The sequence below is a fragment of the Stegodyphus dumicola genome, chromosome 3 (genome assembly GCF_044657685.1).
Source record: "Stegodyphus dumicola isolate Sdum_Otavi_A_Nest chromosome 3, ASM4465768v1".
NCBI classification, from domain to species: Eukaryota; Metazoa; Arthropoda; class Arachnida; order Araneae; family Eresidae; genus Stegodyphus; species Stegodyphus dumicola.
In genome coordinates this window covers 228,410,602-228,436,898 of record NC_140770.1, presented here as the reverse complement: position 1 = coordinate 228,436,898, position 26,297 = coordinate 228,410,602, and the positions used below count along the sequence as shown (strand labels likewise).

At 31.9% G+C, this 26,297-nt stretch overlaps 2 protein-coding genes across 7 annotated transcripts in view; both read right to left on the bottom strand.

Annotated features, from left to right (window-relative positions):
* Positions 1 to 8,722, bottom strand: part of LOC118180823 (uncharacterized) — a 41,847-nt gene extending 33,125 nt beyond the window's left edge. Inside the window, exons 1-2 of the mRNA XM_035349879.2 lie at positions 8,565 to 8,722; positions 1,345 to 1,548 (exon numbers count right to left, since the gene is read on the bottom strand). Of these exons, the coding sequence (XP_035205770.2) occupies positions 1,345 to 1,548; positions 8,565 to 8,637 (277 nt within the window). The 5' untranslated portion in view covers positions 8,638 to 8,722. The remainder of the gene's footprint in view (positions 1 to 1,344; positions 1,549 to 8,564) is intronic.
* A 9,218-nt stretch (positions 8,723 to 17,940) lies between these two features.
* LOC118180825 (uncharacterized) overlaps positions 17,941 to 26,297 on the bottom strand; it is a 200,430-nt gene continuing 192,073 nt past the window's right edge. For all 6 annotated transcript variants that reach the window (XM_035349880.2, XM_035349883.2, XM_035349882.2 and 3 more), the window contains 4 exons: positions 24,454 to 24,648; positions 23,522 to 23,725; positions 22,798 to 23,259; positions 17,941 to 19,960 (listed from right to left, as the gene is read on the bottom strand). In XM_035349880.2, coding sequence (XP_035205771.2) covers positions 19,950 to 19,960; positions 22,798 to 23,259; positions 23,522 to 23,725; positions 24,454 to 24,648 — 872 coding nt within the window. In that variant the 3' untranslated portion in view covers positions 17,941 to 19,949. The remainder of the gene's footprint in view (positions 19,961 to 22,797; positions 23,260 to 23,521; positions 23,726 to 24,453; positions 24,649 to 26,297) is intronic.

Genomic DNA, 26,297 nt, shown 5'->3' with positions numbered 1-26,297 from the left:
AAAATAGATAGGCCTTTAAGAACATATATGAGTAGCAAATACATAGTGATTCCTCAAGATCTACTTCTCAGAAGCAATTTTCCTCACCATATCGCGTCGTCACTACGGTATAGCTGATGTTTTAAGGCAGGTTACAGGTTACGGAGGACGGGGACTCCTGGTGTCTAACATAGGTAAACAGGCGTATGTCCCACGTCCTCCCCTATCTAGTGGCAACAACTCTGTGGAGCCCCCAAGAGGCTGTATAGGGTGTTTTGAGACATGGTAAAGGTTGTACATGGCCAAACAAGGGTGCGCGTGTTTTGTTTTGCAGATTTGGAGAGGCTTAATTTGAACAGAAATGGCAAGGAAACAAAAATGTTGCAGAATTTAAAAAAGGCACTTGCCTCTTAGTTACTGAAGGCAGGACAGGACAGGAACAAGGACAGGGGGCACCACGCCATCACCATTGACAAAAAGGGTATAGCCCCATGCACTAACTCTCTAGCGTACCGCCCCAGGTCTTCAAGGTTAATGAAGTGTAAAAAATAACTTTTCTTGAACTTCATGTACAGCTGGCCCGGTTTAATGAATTTTTTTAATGGCCGGGTGCTTTATTCAATAGCCGTGAGCCTTGTGCTGCTACAAGGGCAGGAAGTGGTGGCCATTTCATCATGGAAGAACCTAGTAAGTGGCCACCATTGCCTCCTATGAAGGGACGGGCAGTTTACAGCCTACAGCCATGCCTTTTCTGGAATTCGGACCCGTGCCCATCGCTAAGCTAGTCAGGGTCACTAATCACTATGCCAACTGGGCGGCAAGGAAGAGGAAGGAACTTCAACGAATCAAAAGTTTGCTTTTCTGTATCTTATCTATTATGCAAAAAGCAGCATCTCACAAATATTTTGTTGTGAATCTTAAATTAGCGATGTTTATTGTGATATATATGTGTGCAAATATTAAATTTGTTGGTTTCATAAGCGCTATTACGTGAAAATGCTCCTGTTTATAATGTGCTATCAATTTACTAATTTGTCACCATGTAATAATATATGTTTCCGTCACTTTATTGTATTTATTCGAAATGGATGGTTTCAGTGTATCATAGAAGGTGGAGAGATTTCAATGTTTAAGTGCATGTAATTAGGTTTCATTTTTCAAGGTCTTATTTTCATGTATATTCCAAAACTAAATCGTAAAGGTTGTAACAACTTAAGGACCCCATTCTTAAATTTTGAAGTTTATTGTGCAAATACTAGTAGTGAATACGGTGCAAATGTCAAATTTGCACATTACAAATCTGTAATGTTAGAATTATAAATTGTGCATTGATCAATACATAACATAGATATATGACTACTTTACCTTTAATTTCGTCCTCGTCTTTTTTGCAGTCACACCCTGGACACGGACCATCGAAGATTGTCTGGACTTCGCAGGCGGGATCACATTTTGGTTCAGAGCAGAGAGGTTCGCACTCACACTTAAAGCATCCGTCTGGCTGTTTTACTTTGCGGCAGTTTTCTTCACACTGCACATATTCGCACCTAGGTCTGCGATGCCAACCTTCTGAAAAAGGCATAATTAAATAAATATTTTACATTTTAGATCAAGACTATCAAACTTATTTTACAAAAATCAACAAAGCTCGTGTATATTTTAGTTCCAGGAAAAAAATAAATATGTCAAAGAAGAAGTTCAATTTATTAAATAATAGACTTTGAAGGAATAGGCAACATAATTTAAATTATTGCTGATTCCGTACAATGCGGTTAAATATTTATTTCAAACAAAAAAGTATCATTATTTTTCTCTCATTTCTGCTACAAAATAAGTTGATTACTAAAAACGTATTTTATATTCTCCCATCTTTCTTCCTTTTATATGAAGTGGAAAGACACGGTGTCCGCTGAACACATCACGGCAAAAACATCGCGCAGAAAACAACGCAAGGCGAAAACGTCGGGAAACAAAACATCGACGGAGACAATTTTGTTTTCGGCTGTAACCCACAAAACGTTAAAAATGCCCCTTTGGACGTAATATAAAATTGGAAACCTTTCAGATTTTATTTATTTATTTATTCCAAACAGGTTGAACGGCCTCACATTGATTTTTCGAAACCTTTTTTTACACAAAGTCTAAGAACACGGCATCTGAAATGGTTTCCATTAATGTGGATTGTCATATAATCTAAAATATATTGTACAGTCAAAGAACATCTTCTTGAGGAAATATGGTTGAAGGAACTAAGAGCTCTCTCTGTTTACGCGCTTTTAACAGCCTAGCTATGGAGTTATAACGGTCTCCATAATGGGTTGTATTTCATTATACTGCTGGAAATTTCATTATGCAGTTGCCTGCTAAGCTATTTCAACGAAAATCCCAAATTCATTTATGTTCATTTCAAATTTTAGTGTGAAATTTAACTATTTGCATACCTTTTTATCTTCTCCTGACGATCGATTTCTCACATTTTCTGAATTTTCTAGACAATCAAAAAATATAGCAACGAAAATTCTGATTAATTACAAGTATTATAGGGGAAACACTCTCGTGCCCCAAAGATCAAAAAATATAGCAACGAAAATTCTGATTAATTACAAGTATTATAGGGGAAACACTCTCGTGCCCCAAAGATCTCCCCACGATATACTACATTAGTTCGTATTATTACTTAACTACATAAATAATGCATACTAGGCCTAGGAATAAGAAAAAATCACATTAACTTGGCAGAGTCGTTAGATTATTTTGAAGCAGGAAAACGTGAGAAATGTGCAATGCCCTTGCTGGGACACGATGCTGGGTCTCTGGAATACCCACCGAGTATGCTACCGTTACGTCATGAAGGTATGCTAGAAAGGAGGGAGAAGATACCTTATATACTCTCCCCTTTAAAAGGCGACTGGGGAATAGGGGCTTAATCACCAAATCTGGTGATAAAGTATTGTCTTTTTTAATGTTTTTATTTATTTCTAAAAAATAGAAATAAAATAAAATAAGGAATGGAAATCGCTATTGTTCTCTCATCCAAAGGTTTCCTTGTCTTCCTTTTCTTCATCAGATAATTCTTGAAGAATCCGAGCAAAATCAGCTGGTTGTACATGCGTTTTTACCATGAAAACCGATATAAAATTTACAGAGACAAATGTATTCAAATTAAAATAATACACAGTAATTAATAACACAAATTACAAAATATTTGAGAAAAATGTTTTTCGAATTTTAAAACACAACCACGTGCGTGTCGTAATTTTTATGAAAAGCTGCCACGTAGCACACACACACACACAAAAAAAAAAAAAAGTCAAATGACTTCCTGTGGACACATTTTATGATGCGATAAAGGGTAGAAAGGAGGAATAGAAATGACCTTCAGAAGTGTCAGCTTCGATATGCGAAAAATGTGCATCAAAAACTGAATTTGTTGTAAATTTTGCGCATACGCGCGTGCTGGAAGGCTAAGAAAATTTGGAAGTTGTGCATATATTGACAGATTAGCCCGAAGCTAGAAATGTGGATTTCATTGCAGTCGTGAAAGCAATAGAGATAAAAATAATTTTACAATCAAATTAAATTATGAAAAGCCTTCATATGACAGCCATAATTTTCTAAAAATATCCTTTGAATAGAGTTTTATAAAACACATTTATATGCATTTAGTGGATATTAAATAAATAAAAAGTAAGTAAAAATACCCAAAACTTGACTCATTTTAATTTACATGCTTTGCTCATCCCTCCGATTTACCGTTCACTGTGTATCCGAAACCAGGCTAAATCAAAACAGTAGGGATGATAACATCAAATCCATGAGTTGGATAGTCAGCTATCTTTAGTTTGATTTTAAATAACCTTTGTTTCATTTTTCGAACTCTAAATTTACAATGGAAATAAATGACCTCAGTTTATTGCGCAAACTCATACGCACTTACGAAGTAAATCGTTCTTCAGAAGATTTAAGTTCTAGCGTTCGTAGATGAAATGTCTTAACTAAAATTTGAAATATTTGGATAAATTGTTCCAAAACTGCTATCCGGAAGTTGCTAAAACGTTTACACGTAATTTCCGGGACAATCAGAAAAGAAAAGCTAAAGATTCTGATTAATTATAGATCATGTTGTTTTACAATACAAGTAAAATTGTTGTTGAACACTGTATGAAGAATTTTATTAATGTCCAATCATTTAAATTTATATTTAGTGGAAACTTAATGGTTTATTGTGGAATAATTTGAAAATGTTTTTACGTTCATGTTGCAGTTAGTTACATTTATTTTGTGAATAACGAGATGTGGAACTTTATGAAGGTTTTTTTTTTTTTTTTTTTTTTTCAAATTTCATTTGTATGAATGTAGTTAAAATGCTTAAAAGTTGTAGAGACATTTTTGAAATTCCCTTCTAAATATTGAGATCAGAATGGAAAATATTTGATTTTATAGACAAATGTGTATATTAAAATAATCAAAATACATATCCTTCAATGCATGATGATGAATATATGAATCATACCAATCTTTACTGAATTTAGCATTAAACAAATTACAAAGCGAACGGTTTACTGGACTGATTTTTATCTTAATATATCTATATCAATGTTTAGCTGTTCTTGTCTGGAATAGGTAACAACATAAAACTGTACTCTGTATTTCATTAGTGTCAAGAACACAGAATTCATTTCTGTTTTTTCGGTGGTCAAGCTAGCTTTGTGTTATTCATAAATTCGTTATTAGAGGCTTAAAAATTTTATTCTATATAGCTGACGGTATGCACTTCTCATTTCTGTGTTATGATTTAACCAAGGTGGTGGTGTGGTGTATTTAATTATGGCAAAGCACACTAGGGCTATCTGCCTAAGGGAAGGGATGCCTTTCGTGGAGAACTTTCTAAGGGAAACTGGCTCGTATACACGTTACAGATGGGGAAAACCACGAAAACGCCCATGCAGCCAGCCCGTTCGCGGGATTCGAACCTCGGACCGAACTACCAGTGTTCAGCGTCTTTACCGCTCGGCCGCTGGTGGGCCGATTTAACCAAGGAACCGTTTTAAAATTAAATATTTAAATTTTTCTGTTTGATTCATATATGCATCACTATGCATTTATGATTAAGCTTCACTCTAGAGTGCAGTTTGATGCATATATGAATCAGGTTAACATTTAGAGTGGAATTTTAATTATAAAACTTCCTAATACTTTTTATTTCATGCTTATTTTTATATCAACAATACCCACTCAATATTTGTATGTATTGTTGTTATTTAGAGTCATAAAATATTATTTTTGTTTCTAATCATGTAGTAAGTATATTATTTGTTTGTCCTGAAAATTCCTTTCACCGTTTTTATTTATGTTCATTTTGTGTGAGTTATTTTTTCAAATATCTTTTGTGTGAGTTCGATGGATTTGCCTATAAGTTTGATGTATACTCAGGCCAAGATAATCTACCTCATAGTTGCTTAGCAAATGAGGCAGAACTGGGCGCCAGTGAAAGTATTGTGATTAGACTTTCTAGAGAGATTCCTCGAAATCAAAATTTCAAAATGTATTTCTACAACTTTTATACTTCAATTGACATAATGAATTACTTAGCTGATGAGGGCATTCTTTGCTTGGGAACAGTGCATAGGTACAGAATTTCAGTTTGCAAGCTCTCTACAGATGAGCAGCTGAAGAAAGAATTGAATCCCCTCAACGTTGAATACGTTGCAGGTTGTGGTGAAACTGAAATATGTAATTTAATGTGAAAAGAAGATAATAATGTGCTCCTGTTGTCTACGTCTGCTGGGAAACACCCCATTGAACAGATATCTAGCTTCGATAAGAAGAAAAAAAAAAGTTACTGTGAACTGTTCAAATGTTGTGAAACGGTACAACAAACAAATGAGGGGCGTAGATTTGTTGGATAGCCACATAAGAAGATACAAAATAACTGAGATCAAAAAAGTTTTATATGATTTTTTTTACCACTTCCTAAACTTTGCGGTCATAAATGCGTGGCTGCTGTATATAAAAATGTCTCTACAGAATGGAGCCAACCCCAAGGATTTGCTAAACCTGGCTGCCTTTCAGGTTGGTTTGGTTCCGAAATGGTTGAAAGTTCAGTTCCCAAGCGTGGAAGTCCGAGCTGTCTTTTACAAAATGTTTACAATGTGAAAAGACAGAGAGGCCCTGCATTAAACATTCCTCCAACTTGCGTCTGACAGGATAAAATTCAGCATGTTCCCATATGGAACAAAAATCGCACGCTTTGTAAAATCCCAAATTGCAAATTCCAAACATTTATTGGATGTGAAAAATGCGCTGTAGCATCATGTCTAAATAAGAATAGAAATTGTTTCAAATTTTCCCATACAACATAAATTGCACAATAAATGTACATGTACAAAATATTTGATACGTCGTTTTATTTAAATTTTCATCGCAATTTAAATTTTTATAAAGTCTGAACATGATTAATTAGAATTAAATTTCAATAAAATTTTAATTAATGTCATTATTTTCTAAAAACAATAAATACTTAAGTATTTTATGCCAATATTTATTAATTATATAATTGTAAATTATCTTGAAAAAAATTTAATAAGATAAACAAAATAATTAAAAAAGAATGGAAATATTTTGTATATTTGGTATGAAGTAAATATTTATGATACAAAATAGGTTGTATTATTTATAAATAGAAGATGTATCGAAATTTCTCACGAAATTAATTTGCATATATTTTTTTAAAACTTAAGTTTTTAATTCCAAATTGGGATGTAACAGTTCTTTGAAGTCATTTCAATCTAAGATATTTTATTGTACGAATCAGAGCATTTATTTTAATTCGTGCTAATTTTAAATAATTAAAATGATGGTAAATTACGTATTTTGCTATATCAGAATAAAGTATCTAAAATATTACGAACATCGTTAAAAGCTGCTGCTTACAGTAGAGAATAGAATGATAAATAAAAATATTAAATTCGGATATGATCTTATTTAGTAAGTTAGAGATTTATGAAGAAGTAGTGCATAAGTAAGTTCTAATACTAACAAATGCTAACGGAACCAACAAGGAAATGTTAAATTATACTTTTTGCTGATTTACAGTTTTCTAGTATTAATTACAATTATTATTAGACCAAAGGAATAATCTGCCCAGAAAGACTATTAATTTCGTTTTGGCATTTTGCGTTGATTCGTTATAAACGGCGAATAACTTTTTAAATTGTGGCCACCAAATATTGATAATGAAGAATCTACATAAATGTATGCATGTTTCTCGCATTGTGATAAAACAACGGTACCTAGACCCATCAAATTTTAAATAACTTACGCCTCCACCAAATAGGAGCCTTTGGAAGCCCAAATTTGGAATTCGGAGTTTGCTTTATTATCTATTTCATATTTGTTATAAGCATTTATGAGTCTTTTTATTATGGAACTCAACAATTTCAAAGCGACCAATGGCAAAACTGTACGAAAAAAAATAATTTTATCTCCAGCGTTCGAGACTGCGTATGAGAAATCCTAAAGATGTGCTCTTTAAAATATTTGTGATATTGCTGTTGAATTGAATTTTATAGTTTAAGTTCGAAGAACATGATTTTAATAAAGATAACACACAAAATGTTGAAAGAAACGCCCCTTTGGGCGTAATGTAAAATCCGAAAGCTTTCAGATTTTTTTAAAAAATTTTTATGCTTATGATTAGCATTTTGTAATCTTTAAATATAGTGGTAAGATATTTCAGCTTTTTATTAACTGGATACATAGTATGCGCAGATATATATAATTGCGTTTGAAAGTTATATTATCCCCCTCCCTGCTTGCGTACTGCAATGGTGTAAGTGGTTAACAAGTGAAGCTAGTAGTAGAATATCAGCTACCCGAATACTAACGAGAGGATAGTTTATTTTTGAAGTTTCCTGCTACCATAAAAACTAATAATCTTTAGAACTAACTACAGTAAAATTTAATTGACTATGCTTCAGTTTATAGTGATTTACAAAATATTAGAAGTGCATCAAGGTTGCAATTTTTTATTTTTATTTTTATTTCGCTCATATATTTTTTAAATTTTTTATATCGTAAGATGTTGTTGTTAGTATTACTTACTAATGAAATGTACATTTCTTTATTGTTCATTTATTAAGAAAATTTCATGAATATTGCCAGCAGAAACTTTTGTTTAGATCATATAACACTGTTATTTACTGATGATTATACTTAAATATTTTTATAAAATTATAAAATAAGTGTTTATTCCTCTATTTCTGGAGATTTTTGTTTTATCCCTGAGGTTTGTAAAGGAGTATCTGCTGATTATTTGATATTCCTAAATGATAATGATAAAAACATTACTTGTGCTTCTTTAATAAGAAAGATTTACAGAGAAGTTAATTTCTTCAATGTCATCTTTTACACTTCCCAAAGATGCTACTTTAGACTCAAACTACTTCGAGGATTTCGGAATTTGAGAGTTATTGCTTTTATTCTTATTTCTAAAGCTTAATTTATTGAATACATATATAAATAATATTCATTATATTCAACACAGTTAAAAATCGTAGAATATTTTAGAAGAGGAGAATACTTACTTCTGAAAGCTTCTATTTCAATAATGAAGCAAGCCACTAATAACATGCAAATTTTCAGATACAAAGAGGACATCCTTTTCTTCTACCGAATACCTTCCAATGTCTCATCCGAGGAAACTGAGTTAAAATTTATTTCCTACCTCAGAATTTTATCTTTTGATACTGAGTTTTGATTCGATAATAATGTTACACATCCTGCTGATATGAAGAAGGGAAACCATGAATAATGTTTCGCCTGTTGATTTATTTGCATTTGTGAAACGGGGAAATTATCTTGATAATATCTGATGATAAAGAACTTTGTTATAAAAACATATAATGTAATGTAGACATTTATTTTTTTGAGACATATTGAAGTTTATCATTTTACAAAGGATGAATTACATATTTGAAATTTTAAGATGCCATTTGTTTAGTTGTATAGTTTAAATTTGTAAATTTTAGTATTTGTCTTATTTCTTCGAATGTGCATGGATCACCGTTTTCATGATGGGGACATAAAATGGTTTCTTAGAGTCGCATCACTTCTAGCCACTTTTAAACACTCCACATTTTTTTAATATTTTGTTTTTAAAATGTAAACTTTGCTTCTCTTTTAAAGGGAATTTTTTGTTTCATTAAAATTTAGGTAAATGGTTAATTCTTTGATCTCTTATTGTTGCTGTATTAGTACTGGTTAAACACGCTTCTGACTATAGCTTCCACATACTCTTATACAGTATAAATTCGTTCACTGAATGGGTCACTTTGTGCATTGGGTTTCCTCTCTAAAATCTTTAAGAAATATTAAGCTCATTATTCTAATTTTTAATTACCAATAATTGTTCTTAATCCTTGAATTTACTGTACGCGCCCTGTATGCATTTGTGCTTAGGTGTGAGGGGACACAAACTATTAGAGCAAATAAAAACATACAGACCAGTTTCTCTGATGCTTCGGATTAAATAGTTGTTTCAGCGGTGATAAATAGCTATCCATAGAGTTACCAAGTTATTTTGCCCTATTTGTTTTAAAATATTTGCCATTAGTGCGATTTACCTGTCTTGCAGACAGTTAAAATCTCTAGAATGGGATTACATTCAACATCTTCTACGTCCTCCAAATTTTAAAACCTCCACCAAGACATTAAATTACAATTGTGGCACATCTGGTACTTCTGGAAATATATTTCGGTTATTGTTTTGATTCCAACAGTCCGGTTCTTCAAAATCATGGTATACATTTGTTCAAAATCATGAGGTACAACTGTACAGTAGGTTCCTGCTTAAGAAAGGAAACATATTTAACTTGTGTCCTTAATGAATTATACGTTTCAAAAACAAGATAGAGATGATATAAGATGGATTCGGATGCAAGGCAGTCAATCGAAATATCTTTGCTTTCTTTTTTTAGTTTAAGCAGGATGAAAGGAAATGCATTTTCGGACGCTTTTCACTTTTCGAACTACCTCATACCCTACAAGTGTTTTCGCTTTCTTTAATATCTCGTTTGTTCTCAAAGAGATAACTGCTTTTATGTGTATTGGGAGTATGAGGAAAAACTATGTCTTGTGTTATATAGCAGTATGACTTCACGGAATATCTGTTTCACTATCTGCGTTTCGATTCCTTGAAAGCAAAGCTGGATAATTATGGTTTGACAGTGGATAGCTTTGCTGGAATCGGTGGCAACGTAGATAAATAAAATAATAGAAATAAAGGATTTCTCTGCTTTTTAGGCTCTCGTAGAGTAAGAGAAGATACCTCCTCTCGATTTAATGAGCCAGATGGTTTCAGAAGCTGTGAGGGCCAGTTGCAAAGGAAATAATCTCGCTTTGAAATAAAACGATTCGCTGTGCATGCATGTTGAACAGCTAGAGGGTCGGAAATTAGGAGATCTGAAATATATAGGGAGTAATTGGGTACAGGTGGGTGAAGTGAAAACTTTAAAAAAGGGTTCTCCTTTAATAAAATATATACGCATCTTAAAATATATCCAAGAAATCAAGGCAAGATATTAAAAGTACAGAAAATATAGGAATAAAATAATAGGGGTATTTAGACATTAAAATTTTAAAACTAAAATCTGTTTCTCGAGGCAATTTGGCAAATATGGAGTTTCTTAGCGTTACCCTTTGTTTGTTAGATAAATAAGATTTAATGAATATCTATTAACGTCGACTGGTTGGCAAAGAATTCGCGTCAACCGTCTTTAGCGTATACACCGACAAGTGTAATTAAACTCTTAACCATTAATTAAACTAAAATTAGATACCTAAAGGATACCATACAGAGTCTCAAAATCGCACTTATTTAGTTGATAACGGAAAGTGAAAGTGGAATAGAATTGCAGAATCATGTATAGTAAGTTAAGGAAACCGTAATTAAAAAATAATTTTAAATGTTATGCCTTTATTAATTAATATTTCCTTATTTGGATTATAGGATTAATCATAAAAATATTAAATTGAGTACAACTTTTATAAAAAATTCAGTCGGTTTTTAGTACATTACATTTTAAAACTTCTTCTCTCAGTAAAGGCTACAAGATTTAAGAAATGTGCACATAGGCGATTTTTTTAATTATTTTTCTCACCACTTTTGAAGTTTGCTGTGGCTGCTGTGTTTTCTGATGGGCAGTAATGAAACGTTACCTTCTTAACTTTTTTATGTGATGTCAGTAAAAGTGTTTTATATTTACCCTTAGTGTTCATTCCTTATAATAAACGTTTAGTATCACCTGCTGCCTGGGTCCAGGTTGCGTAACGCAGGGTATTTTTAAGGTCGGGTTTTGAATACTTTTTAAAATATGTCTCGTATAAGTACAGCGTACCGTATAAAAGCCAGAGCAGGCTGCTAACTTTCTTTGCGTGTAATCCTATGCCTCCCTGCATTCACGGTGTCAGTTCTGCATGCTTCTAATAATAAGACTTAAAAGCGTAAGAAAATCGAGCGCCCCATTGATTGTGAAATACAGTAAGCCATCCGGTTTTTTACAGTAGGAAACAATAAAGGTTGTTGATACTCAGCACCAGATATGGGAAATGTGGAATGACAATAATGAGCGACAGTCAAATACGAAAATGGGTGAAATTGATGAAAGATTCTTAAATTCATGATTTCAAATGACTTTCATGACGAATGACGCTTCGGTTTAATTACTGATGAATTGGTGCAGGCAGTTAAGACCCAAATTCCTGTAAACAGTTAATTTTACCAAATGGCTTGGTGAACTGAAAATCAATGATAGAGGAGTAAAAATGTGCGTGAATAATTGGCTATCACCTTGGCGCTAAATTCAGAAAGAATGGTATACAAAAACTGACTGTTCATTCTGATAAATATTTAAACCGACAATAAAAATTATATTGAATTAAATAATAAATAGAAGATTGTAAATAAATTTAGAAAAGAAATGCTTTTTTAAAGTTTTTTACTTGTTTCATTTTTATTATAAAACTGAATCAAAATTACCCTCGTAATATACCGATATGAAGGACAATATTGTTTTAATTCAAAATTAATTTGGATTGCTTAAATTTTCGACAATTTTTTTTCTCCTGTTCATGGTGAGTATTCGTGCAATATCAAAGTAATTATAGATTTCAAATAAAAGGTTGGTAATGCTGTAAAATTTTTAGTGTAAAAAGGGGTATATTTTCTCTCTCCAGAATGCCTTTATGGTGTATTTGGAAGCATTTTTCATGCGTATTCGAGAGGTTCAGGCACGAGTCCTGGCGAGAATATTGCATATATTTCATGTCTTATAATTCAAAATAATCTAATAGCTCTAAATGCGATGTAAAATATCATCAAAGGTATAAAAGGAAATTGCGTTAGTTTGTTTCAAAATTATTTCGACAATACACGTTATGTGAAGATCAACATTTTATCTAAATCAATCGAGTTAAAGTACACTGATATCAACTAAATTGTCCGTAATTAAAAGTGAAGGCAACTGAAAATAGGTTTTAATTTGAATCAAAAACTTTCTGAAGGAAAAATATTTTTGACCTCTTGTATTTCTAGAATAAAAAGAAGTATATAAAAATTTGTGGTTAAAACGTTCAAGCTGTCATTGGTTAAATTAAAAAGAAGTTCCTTGCTTTTTATGAAAAACAAGTGCAGTAGATAATTTATAATAAATATTGATTATTTATAGCGAAATGTATTAAATGAGCAATAAAAGCAGAACAGCTGCAAAGTATTTGTGTATTTTATAATAATTTTATACTTTAAATAACTAAGAATTCTCTATCCGATTATGAAATACACATTTTGAGAAGTAATCTTAATTTGGATTATAAACTGCTTATCTATTTTTGGTATAATGTTTTTTAAAGCAAAGTAAGAATCCTGAAAGATATTCATTTATTTCAAAATCATAAAACTAGTGTCTTATCAAGAACATAACTGGATTTTATCTCTGTGTAAAAGTAACTTTGTTTTGAAATGGAGAATGGATCTCATACTACAGAAGAGAATATTAAATAAATGTATCCGGTTTCATTTTTTATAGAAATTTACTTCATAATATAAATTTCTCCTAATATTTGCAATTCAACAGTAAACTCAGGTAGATACGATCCATATATCAGTCAGGAAGGAAAGCGATAGCAATGAACAAAATATTTCTTTGAAATAAAATTCTTATCTCTACATTAAACTAGCCATGTGTATTTTCAAGGTATTTTAGCTACATCCAGGATGAGATAAAAACTTCTTTTCCTGAACTGCACAAAATGCTATTTTACATTTCCGTAACATGAACAGTGAATGCCTGCATGTTATATACATATATATAAATGCAATTTGCGTGTAAAATGAAATGAAGCTTTGCTAATTTATTTTCAGTATTTTCCAGATGGCGACTAAAACAAAAGTAGTAAACATTAACTAAATAATGAGGAGGCTATTTTTAATATGACAATGTTCATGAGAGACATCTTTTTAGAGGAACGGATGACTTTGTGGAGGACATTCTAGGGAAAACTGGCTAGTAATTACTTTATGTATAGCCAACCTTTCAGCTATTTCACCTGGATTCAACCTGTGTTGAATTACCAGCAACCGGCTATCATTACCACTCGGCCATTGGGGGAGGGGAAGATAAATAAGTGAAAAATATCTTGTACACTGTAATATATGTGTAAGAAAAGAGGCACAAGTTCGAAGAAAATTCAAAACATTCAAAAAAAGGTTTGTCGATTGCAATTTCTTAAGGAGAAATGAAATTTCAGTATCTAAAAAATTTTCACGAAAGTGCTTTCCTATTATTTAGACAAAAAAAAAAAAAAAAAAAAAAAAAAAAAGGAAAACACATAAACCATTTTAAAAAATACTTGGAGTAGTATTTAAAGTTTTCCTTTTACAAATATGCACACAACAATAAAAGAAATTCTAATATGTATGTCATGAACGAAAAAAAATTCAAGAATTGAAATTAATTTAAAAATGCGGTATATTGTTACGGATTTGGTATTTAGTTAATTATTTTTGGTACAATTGTTATTAAAATTGTTTTTGTTATTAAAATTGTTTCATTTCTCCGTGAAATGCAGCACGTGACGAGTTTTAAGAGAAAGCTAAGCCGAAAAAGTAAAAGTACAGGCGCACGCGCATTTAATAAATAGATATCTCGTAATTTATATTTAAAATTGAAATATTGCAATTAAATGTTAGTTGTAACAGTAATTCTACTCTTTTGCTTTCCAGAAACCTCAAGAAATTACTAGAAGCTTCTCGTGGCTGATTAAAAAACTTATAAAAACCGGAGAAAACCACCTCAGTTTAGTTGTTTAATTACTTGTTGTTGATGATTGTAGCGAATTCGCGGTGAGATCGGATTAGCTTTCTCTGAACTTTGAATTGGGTTCTATTTAACGTTTTAATGATAGCTTTAAATATAACTACTGTGTGATATTGTTCGAATATCTGTGAGGAAAAATTTCAGCATTTTGTTTTATTTCTTGTGATAAGAATAAATTTTAGTACCATTTTATCAGACTTGTCCATTCAATCTATTACGAACCCATACCCTCGCAACTATATAATCAAAACAATGCTCTACATAGTTCTAAATTAAACATCTTATATATATTCGGCTTAAGTGTTTGTCGCCGATAGTTTAATGGTTGCTTGCGTAACTGTTAATTGTTTTATTTCCCGTGCAGTGCAGGCCGTGACGAATATTATGAGAAAGCTAAACCAGAAAAATAAAAAATACAACAGCACGTGCATTTAACATATAATAAATAAATTTAACATCTCTCTCTATATATAATAGAATTCGGAAATATGCAACCGACAACGATGAAAAAACAAATAAAATGAAATAAATAAATATCTTTATTTAATGCGGCTTAAGTGTCTGTTTGTCGCCGATTACTTATTGGTTACTTGCGTAACTGTACTAGCCAATGGGGGGAAGCTGCCATGGCACAGGATTGCCGTTTCAATTGAGATATAGACAATTTCCTGTAAAACTTGTCTTTGCTATGACCATCAATAAGTCTCAAACGCCAACGATTAAGCGTGTTGGCATTTTTTTACGTGAGCCTGCGTTTGGACACGGTCAACTTTATGTTGCCTGTTCAAGAGTTCGTGAAAGAACAGACGTAAAATTAAAAATAATTGATTGTCCTCTGCAAGGCGAGCTTTAAAATGATGGAAAGATCTGCACAAGAAATGTTGTGTACAAAGAGATCTTTGATATGTGAATTAACATTTTATTATTTAAATCACCTTTATTTATTGAGCTAGAGGTGGCTCTTAAGAAATGTACCGCCAGTGGTTTCCTTCATTGCACTCTACTTTAAGCAAATAGAAGGGGGAAACCCCGTGGTGTAGTAAGCAAAGGGGCAACCTCGCCGCCTGCCCTGGATAATTCATTTTGAATTAACAGACACCTTTGCACAAATAATTTTAATTACAATTTATAATATCTAGAACAGCGGCCATTTCGTATGACCGCCAGGCTTTCTAGTTTCTTCATATTAGGATAATACATTGTGTCCGTAAAAATATTTATGCGATCTTTATTTTCGAAACTGTTGATCATGGACATATAATTCCCATTGCAAAATTACTCTAAATAAGAACAATACTCATATTATGGCATTTTTAGATTCAAGAAATCAATTTTGTAAATTACAAAACATAATCTCTTATACTGTTTCCAAGTCTATAGTCATTAATAAATCTTTACGCTCATATTCTAAAAAATGTCAACTTTTTTTTTTTTTTTTTTTTTAAGAGTGTACTGTCAGTATGCATTACAACTATGATCACATTGTACTTGACAATGCAAGCAAGAGCAACTATGCAGTGCTCACAATAAGTGGTCATCAGCATTTTCTTGTTAGTCTAAACAGTTCTCACCATGCACTTTCTTTCCATGTTGTGGTACTTCTTTCAGTATTTCTGAATTTATGTACTCAACTACCTGAGAACACAGTAAAAAGCTCCAGACATTTTTTATTTCCATCTACGGAATCCAGCAGGCTTAAGAGCACCTAATCCAGTGCGGTAGGTGTTTTGTTGATGGCGAACAGACAGTCATGGGGATGAGACTACATTTATATGAAACGAAACCTAAACGATATTAATACATTTGATTTGTATAATGGATTTTAATACAGTGAAAGAAAAGAATAAGGATATTTTTGTATATCACTTGCTAGCGAGATCCTGCTTTTCTTAAGTCATTTTATAATTATAAAGAAAAAAATCTTTCGCTTAAAATTTTGAAATGTATCTTATTTGGTAACTGAAAAGTACCATTCTACTAAATTTGGTTAATGAAACAATAGTCTCAAATCTATCATATTTGGTAACTGAAGCATTTTTAAATTAGGACAATTTATTAAGATTTGAGATTTAAGTTTTCTCATGACAGCTATCATTTTGCTTTATTCTTTTATGTCTGATTATCTTACATGCTATCTATTTTAGAACTACTTTATATCAATGTATTCACGTTTTAGCGGTATAGAGTCATGACATTTTACTGAGATAGATTTAGGTTTTAATGAATATCATATTATAAGGTACTTCTCCCGCCTTCTTAGGAAACCTTCGTGGTGTAAGGGTCTGCACGCTCAGAGCGTAATTGAGAGGTCAGCAGTTCGATTCCCGGCGAAGGCGTTGCTAATTTTTCATCTTGCTTGCTTCCAAAAATGCCTAATGTCTCTACAATATTAACTATTTTAGCACTTGAGGAGTGAAATATATACATTTATATGATGGCAGCATGGAAAAACCCGTAAGTACTGTTTTATTTGAATTCAGTGGTTCACCTAGCAGAACAAAGTGGCTGCTGTATTGTATTTGTATCATTTACTCTGCGTATACAAATCAAATTTTTTTATAAAATTCTTCACGAAAACATGTTTTCCAGGCAGATACTCGTCAAGTGCCTTTATTGTTAAAATATTTAGGGATTTGTTTTGGCAGATTCTCAAGTTTCAGTCTCGACATGCTATTTATAGAAGTATACTTGGACAAAGGAGCTGTGAAAATAGCTATATTTTCTTCTTAATATTTTCATAATGTGATAAAGAGAAACTCTTACTATTCGTTTAAAAATAACGAAGTTAATGATTTTTTATTTTATTCTTCCCTCAAAGAATACCCTCAAAGAATGACATTCAGTTTTCCTTGCGAAAAGGTACTCTTACAAGACTGAGTGCTTGTTTTTAAACAGCATTAAAACATTCTAAACAGCGTAAAATTACATTGCTATATCTCACCAAAATGCAGATTTATTGTATGTCATTAAAAACAGGATTTTCCACACTCTGGGAAGAAAAATCTATCAGTATGAATTACAAAGTTATTTTAAATAACAAAATGTACTGCAATTCATCTAAATGACAGATTTATATGGTCAACTTTAATATGGGTAGCTGAATTTATTTTTAACGTTGTAAATTCAATTAAAATTTAAATCAAAAGAAAAATATTTATACTGCAATTCATCTAAATGACAGATTTATATGGTCAACTTTAATATGGGTAGCTGAATTTATTTTTAACGTTGTAAATTCAATTAAAATTTAAATCAAAAGAAAAATATTTATACTGTTTCATTTTCCAATTTTTTTCTGTGCCAATTAATTATTTTGGACGAAAGTAATAATATATGAAAATATTCTATTTGCGTAATATCCTATTGTTTAAGGTAATTATTGACATATGATTGTAATTATCGTAGCAATATTACGCAAATGAACTATGAAAGTGGTTAGCAGCATGTTTCCTTACATTAAGAGAAAATCTTGATTTATTTAAAATGAAACAGTCACACAAAAAATTTAAATCTGTATGATGTGCATTATTTTCTTTATAGAGGATTTAGTTCACGTGATATGTTCTATTTCAAAATGAAAACAACACAATTTTAAAAGAGTATTTATTATTCACATGAATAAAAAATCTCTTGCATTGGCAAAGTACACTTCCAGTGTAAATAAATAAAATAAATAAATAAATAAATAAATAAATAAATAATACATGAATCTGAACACTATTTTCTTCTCAAATGAATAAATAAATGTGAAAAACTGCACGGACAATGTGAAATAAATTAAAAGTTCATTTTTAAGGTAAAAACAGCAGACATGCACATTGAGTTTCATTGGCATACTTTTAAAAGGCCTCTTTGCTTTGTGTTCAATTAAATAGATGCATTCTTTACAAGTGTCGTGTTTAAAAGGTGCGCAGTATCCAACTGTACAGAGATTGTGCACTGTGTAAGATTATAGAAAGCTTTTGCAGAGAAACTTAGATTTCATTAGGAAGCTTTTGGAAGTAGTCATACCCTTACTGCATTCAAAGAACGATAGCAATTTAATTAAAATGAGTTTTTACCACAGCCAGCGTATATAAATCGAGGGAAGATCATGTAGTATGTTATATCACATACAAAACAAAAAAGTTGCTGACATTCTCAAATTTTATACTTAAGTTTTTTTTATCTTGTTAATAGTCATCTAAAATTTAGGCAAAACATTACAAAAGAAAGTAGTCGACAGGAGGGGGAAAATATAACTTGTTTCTGATTTGTTTCTCGGTGTTCTAAGATATTATATTTTGCATCTTATTGAACAATTCAGACAAAAAGATAAATCAGTAAGTTCTTTTCCGATTACATGAGGTTAAATAAAAAGAAAGATTTTCATATTAGATTAAAAGCATACAAAATAACTAAAAATTTCGGAAAAACGTATACACAGTCAAAACTGATTTTAATCAGTCACATTCAGTTAAACGTTTAGTCTTTGAATTTATATATCATAAAATTATGAATATTTATTTCTGTTAGTAAATGTATGACCTTGAATATCATGAAAGTATTTTGGGGATAAATAATGAGGACATAGAAAAACAATTATAAAAGTAAATAGGGCCAAGCAGTTAAAGTCATGTACTTGTATGCTTGTAATCATAAAAGTAGACACTTTTTTCTGTCACGGATTATAACACCATAGCGCAGGACACACCGAAATCATTAAGTAATCAAAGTTTCTCTGCATTGTATTACTACAGCAAGATATATAAGTATTTTTAAAAGCTATTCACAGGATGATTGTACGCAGCTGCATAATCAGGCTGTATTTTACCATGAAGTGAAGAAACAATGCTTCACTCTAAAAAGGAATCAAGTGCATAGTTTAAAGCCTCGCTCCGAAAGGCGGAATGTCCTGAACTTTGACATCAAGCTGCCTTGACAGTGAAGAGTAACAGGATGAAAATAAATAAATGTGTAATCAACACCCATCCACAATGAAAGGAAAACAAACGAAACCAAATGAAATGATGGACTGATGGAGCATCAGACACAATAAAAATAGTTCAGTGCATAAGCACGGATAATTAAAATAAAATACAGCTTTTAAAAATCAAAGCCGATATGCATACAAATTTTCGTATATGCTGGAAACAACATAGAATGTTTCGCTGTTATTCAAGAATATAAAGAATATTTCAGAATTTAAAATTTAAAAACAAAATCTAACTATTAGAAGAGGCAATGCAATGTAGTACATGGGATATTATAGAGTTACTATATTAACTGAAATTTCATAATTTTGGCACGATATAGTTGATTGTTCGTACTTTGTTCTTGTAAAAAAAGCATATTAGAAAAGTTCCTGCATACAATTCCAGTCGATGGTTTCTCATTACCCCTTTACCATTAATTTAAAAATTTTAAGTTCAATCCATACTTCGATTTAGTGATTTGGTATTTTTTTCTATTTAGTGAAGTGTTTGTATCAAGCAGCTCATAGTTCAGTTTTTTTTTCACCATTCCCTGGACTGGCAATGAGAGTCTTTCTGCATTGCGAAAAGTCTTTTCTGACACATAAGAAGATCACCAGCTTCTAGGAATACCTGCTTGAAGAATTCAAGGTTTTGCTGTAAAGAAAAAAGTAATAATGTAGCACGTATGATTTAAATTTCATGTATGATAAAAATTAAAATCAGTAACTGTATTTTAGTATAAATAAGAATACAGGCTTTATGATGAATTTCTGTGCATTACAAAATCATATTTTAATATCAATAAGAATACAGGCTTAATGATGAATTTCTGTGCATTACAAAAACATGTATCTTTTTGAATAAATAATAAAAACAACATTTTGAATTTTATTTGAAAGGTATTAAAGATGAAATACAAATTAGGTATTATTTTCTGCAGATTGTAAGTCGAATATTTTAATAAAAAATAAAACATATTTTGAAGTTTATTCATCTTGGGTAAGGATTATGAATGATTTTTTTAACTTTGAATTACAATTTCAGCAACAGAATGATTTTTACTTCCTTGTACGAAGTAAAAAGGAAGTATTGTAATCGCGAAAAGTTTCAGACATCATATTTCAACGCAAATATCCATTTTCACCGCAATCGAATGCAATTTAACGATGCTTTTGCGTGACATCTGTACGTAAGGAGAGGATAAAGGGCTCTTTTCTCCCCCCCCCCCAAAAAAAATGTAAAACTAATTTTAAATGAATTCTAAAGATAATTTTTCATGGCGTCTGTGCGTACGTACGTATGTATCTCGCATAACTCAAGAAAGAGTAACCTCCGAACGTTGAAATTTTGTATATAGGACTGCTATAACACGTAGATGTGCACCTCGTATTTCGGTTGGAATCGGCCGCACCAAAAGTATATAAATATATGTATATATATATCCACTCTGTTACTCGGCTCAGTGATCTCAGTTTCTTTACTCTTATACGTTTGTAAATTTTGCATTTTTTGCTTTAAAAAGGATTGAATTAGGTTGTTCTTATCTTCCGGTTACGTTTTATGCCTTTAGTAAATTTGTATGCAATATTTGTACAGTTATCAATAAATTAAAAGTTGTTTAAGTGCCGCTAAGCCTAATCATTTTTGCAATGGGGGCCATTGCTTGTTTACATTTGAAACAGCAGAATAGTAAATTTGTTGCCAATCTAGAAGAAGTAAGCTCCAATAACAAAGGTAACGCCTTCTTTTATTATTGCGAATTAAATAATAATTAATCCGTTCTGGAATTTATTTGAGAAAATAAGTGTTTAAGATTTACTTCATAATTTTCAATACAGACATCTTGAGTTTTAATGCATTTTTGCCTTGTCACGAAGTGAGAACTGAATTAATTGAATGAAAAATACTGAATCGTCTGTGAAAACTGTTTCTTTCTTTCTTTTTTTTTTATTGTTGTTGTTGTTGTTCTTTGTTTAATTTCTTTTATACACCGTTTTAGATTTTTTATAGTATTTGAATATAACATGTGGCAACGATTAGATAATTCTTAAAATGATATAAATTTTGTGCATTCTGAGTTAAAAAATGTAACCCTACTTATATAATATATTGGTAAAGGCCGCACTAGGCCGATTGCCTCTTAATTGTGTTATGACATAGACATAGACATAGTTAAAAAATGAATGAAATGTAACTCTGTTAAGTGAACCTAGGGCCAGAGAGTCGCTATGCTAAACAAATATAGTGAATTTTAAAGAGTGCATTCATTCTATTGTGGTTTATGCGCTATCGACGAAGTAGATTTAATTCAATCCAATACGTTTAAATGAAATGCAAGAAAAAATGGGTATAATTTAATATTCAGTACAAGAACGTCATGTGGTGCACACATAGAATTTTTTAAATAGCTTTTACATAAGCATTTTCCCTAGAAACTTAAAATGAGTGTCAATCACAGAAATATTACGAACATAAAAATTAAGAGAACATTTACAGAAATATTAAAGCTTTTAAAGACAAACCTACTGAACTTTGTATAAAGTGTTCTACATTTTTTTAATGTTTCCGTTATTATTTACCATTTTGGGCTAATCTTTAGAATATGGTAACAGGTAGTTTGGCAACATTTTGGTAAGGCGATAAAGGTTACTAGCTAGGACTTTAGCAATAATCTAAGAAGTACACAGTTCGAATCACAGATTATTTTATCTCAGAGAAATGAGAGATCATGAGACATGTAATGTGGCATTTTCCAGAAAATTCCAATGGGGATTTTAGCTAATAAGCACTTAGAAACAATTTCGCTGCTGAAGTGCAGAAACGCCCACTTATTTGTTTGGCGCTTTTTACAAGAGTAAAAAGAATTGGATTTTTGTCAATTTTCTTTAACTTTTTAAGTGGAAACAGGTCGATGTGTACATGGCTAAAGTCAAGAGTGTGCGAAATGCCATTTTTGTGCAATTCTGGGATTTTTTTTTTTTAAGTGAAAATAGATTGACGTGTACATGGATACCGTGTATATGCAATTCTTAAAATCGCGGCAAGCAATGGACGATTCTACACTTACTCCCAATTTCGCACCTAAACTTCGTCATGATTAAGCACTTTTGTTCCATAAAAGTTCTAGCATAAGCGTAATTCGGCTAGCAGATTGTTGGAAAAAATGTTGAGGGGGAAAAAAAAACATGCCTTTACTTCGTGAAAACAAAATGACGTCCAAAACAAAAACTAGCAGGTTGCTGTAGCAGGGTTGGTCGCCAAAGTTTCGCCAAGAAATCGCCAAGTTACCATATTGTAAAGATTCACCCCGTTTTTTGTCATCTTTTGTGATCATAATTAACTGTGTTTGCTTTCTTAAGGTATTGAAAATGTGAATATTTTAAAATGCAGTATGAATTTTAAAATGTATTTTCAGTTTAACAATAAAGATAATCGTTTCTAAATAGTTAAAGATTATTGGAAATCAAATTATGGGTCAGATAAATACTTACGCTTTGGTCTTTGAGGACACACGCATCCAGGACATCTGTGTGCTGGGGCATTGGTTTCTGCATAACAATTGCCTACGCACTTTGGTTTTGGGCATTTGTAGCGACATTTGCAAATTTCACAACCGTCACTATCTATTTCCATGGAGCATCTGAGACCTGAACAGACAGGAGCCGGGCAGGTAGGCTCAGGTTCTTCAGTCGTCGTCGTCGTCATTTCGGTAGTAGTACTGGTCGTTGGTTCTTCAGTAGTACTTTCTTCTTCTTCCACTTCCTGTGGTTCTGTCTGAACTTCAACAGTCACTGTTGTATGCAGAGTGGATTGCATGGAGTCTTCATCCGCCACCACTGGTTCCACGATCCCAGAGAATGTCACCGTTTCTTGCAATTGAGGCTGTTGTACATTTTTAATAGTCTCTACAGGTTGTGCTTGTAGGGAGATATTAGACGGGGCTGAAGGATCAGCTATATAAGAAATATAATACGAATTAAAATTTAATGCAAATAATTAAATACTGAAAGACATACACATATAAATAAAATTAGATAAAGATACACAGTTTTTGATTGTTTAGCTTTAGTCGCAGTGGGATTCATTTCCTCAGAGTTCAGATCTTTAACTAGTAATTTTAATGAAGAAAATACTGTTAGTTTGAATCATATTAAAGCAAAGCAATATTATAAGTTAGAAAGATATTCGTAAAATGTTAATATAAAGCATTCTTACCATCCAGTGGAGCACTACATATGCATACAGGACATCGGCCATGCTGTTTATTTGTGACCACTTGACAACCGGGTTCGCAAACAGGAGTTTTGCAAATAGGATCACACATACAAATAGGACATCCTGCTGGTCCAGGTATTTCTCTGCATCCATAATCGGCGCAAAACAGATTAGGACAATACAGTTCATCATCCTCATCGTCTTCTGAAATGCATATGCGTAATGAGGAAAAGAAATTAAAAAAGTAAAATAATAGCTTTGATAATTTTATAAAAACATAACTTTCGTAGCGTTTCATAAAATATTCGTGTCATGATTTCAGTTTTAAAAATTTAGTTCAATATTATCAACAGAATCATAAAATTAGAGTTTTATATTATGAAAAAAAAAACGAATGGAGTTATCATGTATAAATATTTTGAATTTCATAGAAAGTAATAACCCCTTTTCGTGTTTTTAAACGACAGAAATATTAACCAAGATTTGAGTTCTTACAATCCTCAAATTAATTAAAGACAAACGTTTAAGCAAAATAATTGCGTAATACGTTTTGAAGCATAATACAACGACAAACTTCAGAAACAGCAAGTTATTCTTTGATAAGAATAAGATAAAAGGTCTTGATGCGATAAATACGTAATCTGCTTGAGATCTCTCATTCTACTACTCATTACTAATGTCATGTATTTCTTCTGAGTTCTGTCTTTAAGGCATTGCAATGATTTCTCATAAAATTAAATCTTTTGGAATTACTTATTATTGAAACAATATCCAGTGTTCGACGTTCTTGAATCTCTAGACAGAAAATTTGAATCAATAATATAGAAAATACAATTTTATTTCCTTCAATTACTCACTTTTGAATTATTTTGATACACCACAATAAAAGTTTGTATACATATATATATACATTTCAAAATGACATAACTTACCTTCGTCTGGGAAGCTAGGGCATATACATGTGGGACACTGTCCTTGAGCAACATCAGCTTGTATTTCGCATCCTGGATCACACTTTGGTGGTGGACATGATGGCTGCTCACAAACACAAGTTGGACAACCATCTGGCCCATTCGTTTGTCTGCAGTTCTTACCAGGACAAGATATTGGAGGACAAGGACGTTGCCCTATAAAGATAGAAATATATTTTCATAAAATTGCATTTTACTAGGAATCCTTATATAAATTTATAAAATTTTTATTCTTAAATTTATCCTCTTCTTCTATATTTATTCTCCTAGCATCCGTCGCACAACCTCTCCGCAAAACTGGTAAATTCTTCCATGCACGTCATAGAAGAGGAAAAAAATTGTAAAAGACGAGAACAGAGGAGTATGAATATTAGGCAAAATTTGATGTTCCATGTCCTCACAGGCTTAGTTTGAAAAGAACATTATGTATCATGATGACAGTTGTTATCATGGAGTAAGGACTGGTTTATATTATCTTAGCAATTTCAACATTAGTTTATCTGATTCTCAAAAATATCGGAAGTCTGCATGCAATTTTGGACAGCTACCCTATCCGCAATCAACAACTGGTATCCCTGAATTTTACAATCGTGCAATTCATAGCCGCATTTCTATACACCTGGCATTATTATTTACACTGCGTAGATAATGAAACGGCCAAGTATTTGACGAAATGTTATGCTTATACGCTGCTCCACTTCTGAAATTTCAGTTTGTAATTCGGTAGAAAACAGCTACATTAATCAGTTGCAGACGGTCGGTACACGGCTGATCGCCCGTATAATTCCATTAAATAAAAATATTTACCCATATGGAAAGGGTTAAACCGTTATGAATGAACCACATCCTGCATCTGAGGTGCTACAGGAGAATATTTTATGATGGCTGCATGTGATCTAAAAAATTCTGCATAGTACCGTCAGATGTACTATGCAGAGGGAGAAGTGAGATTTAGAACTTACTATTTCTATTGACTTAGTATATGTATATTAGACTGAAACGAGCAACTTCTGCGAGCACATATATAGACCAATAGGCATATACAAAGGGCTCACTAAAAAACTTCTCCGATTTACGAATTCTTAGCGGTCTATCAGCACAATCAACCGAAACGAATTTTACGACATTGTTCTTTGAATCTACACGGTCGAGGTCGTGATTATCTAAAATAATAGAGCTCTCACGGTTGCGGTAAGAGTGAAAATATTTCGAAATTTTCGAATGGCAACACCAATGCTTTTCCTGCACGAATTGACCAGCGCACTGAAAAACCATAATTGGCGTTGAAACGATAAATATAAAATTGCCAGCGTAAAACATTTGCAAATAACAGCATTGTAAAGAACCAATGAAAACACAAGAAAGGAGAGGGGAAAGAACTTTTATTGGAATTAAAAGTTTTCAACGTATATCGGTTTTGAAAATATAGGCATCTCTCGTACCTTTGTAGCTTTGTCGCCGTCGCAATTCCTTCGACCCCATCCAATGGATTTCTGGTTCTGGGTTTATCTGTAATCTAAGGCGTACACATCAATTACAAGACATTTGTCTGAATTGAAAGATGCCATTAATTATGAAGTTATAAAGATTCCTCATGCGTTGTTATGCTCATCATTATTGTCAACCATATCTCGTATTCATTGTGTTATTGTCTGCGAAGTTGAATACCTTGCAAACTTGTAATTCCAAACTTTTCAAGTTTTCACAAAGAGGCTCTGTATATATATATATATATATATATATATATATATATATATATATATATATATATATGTATACGTATATATGTATACGTACTGTATTTC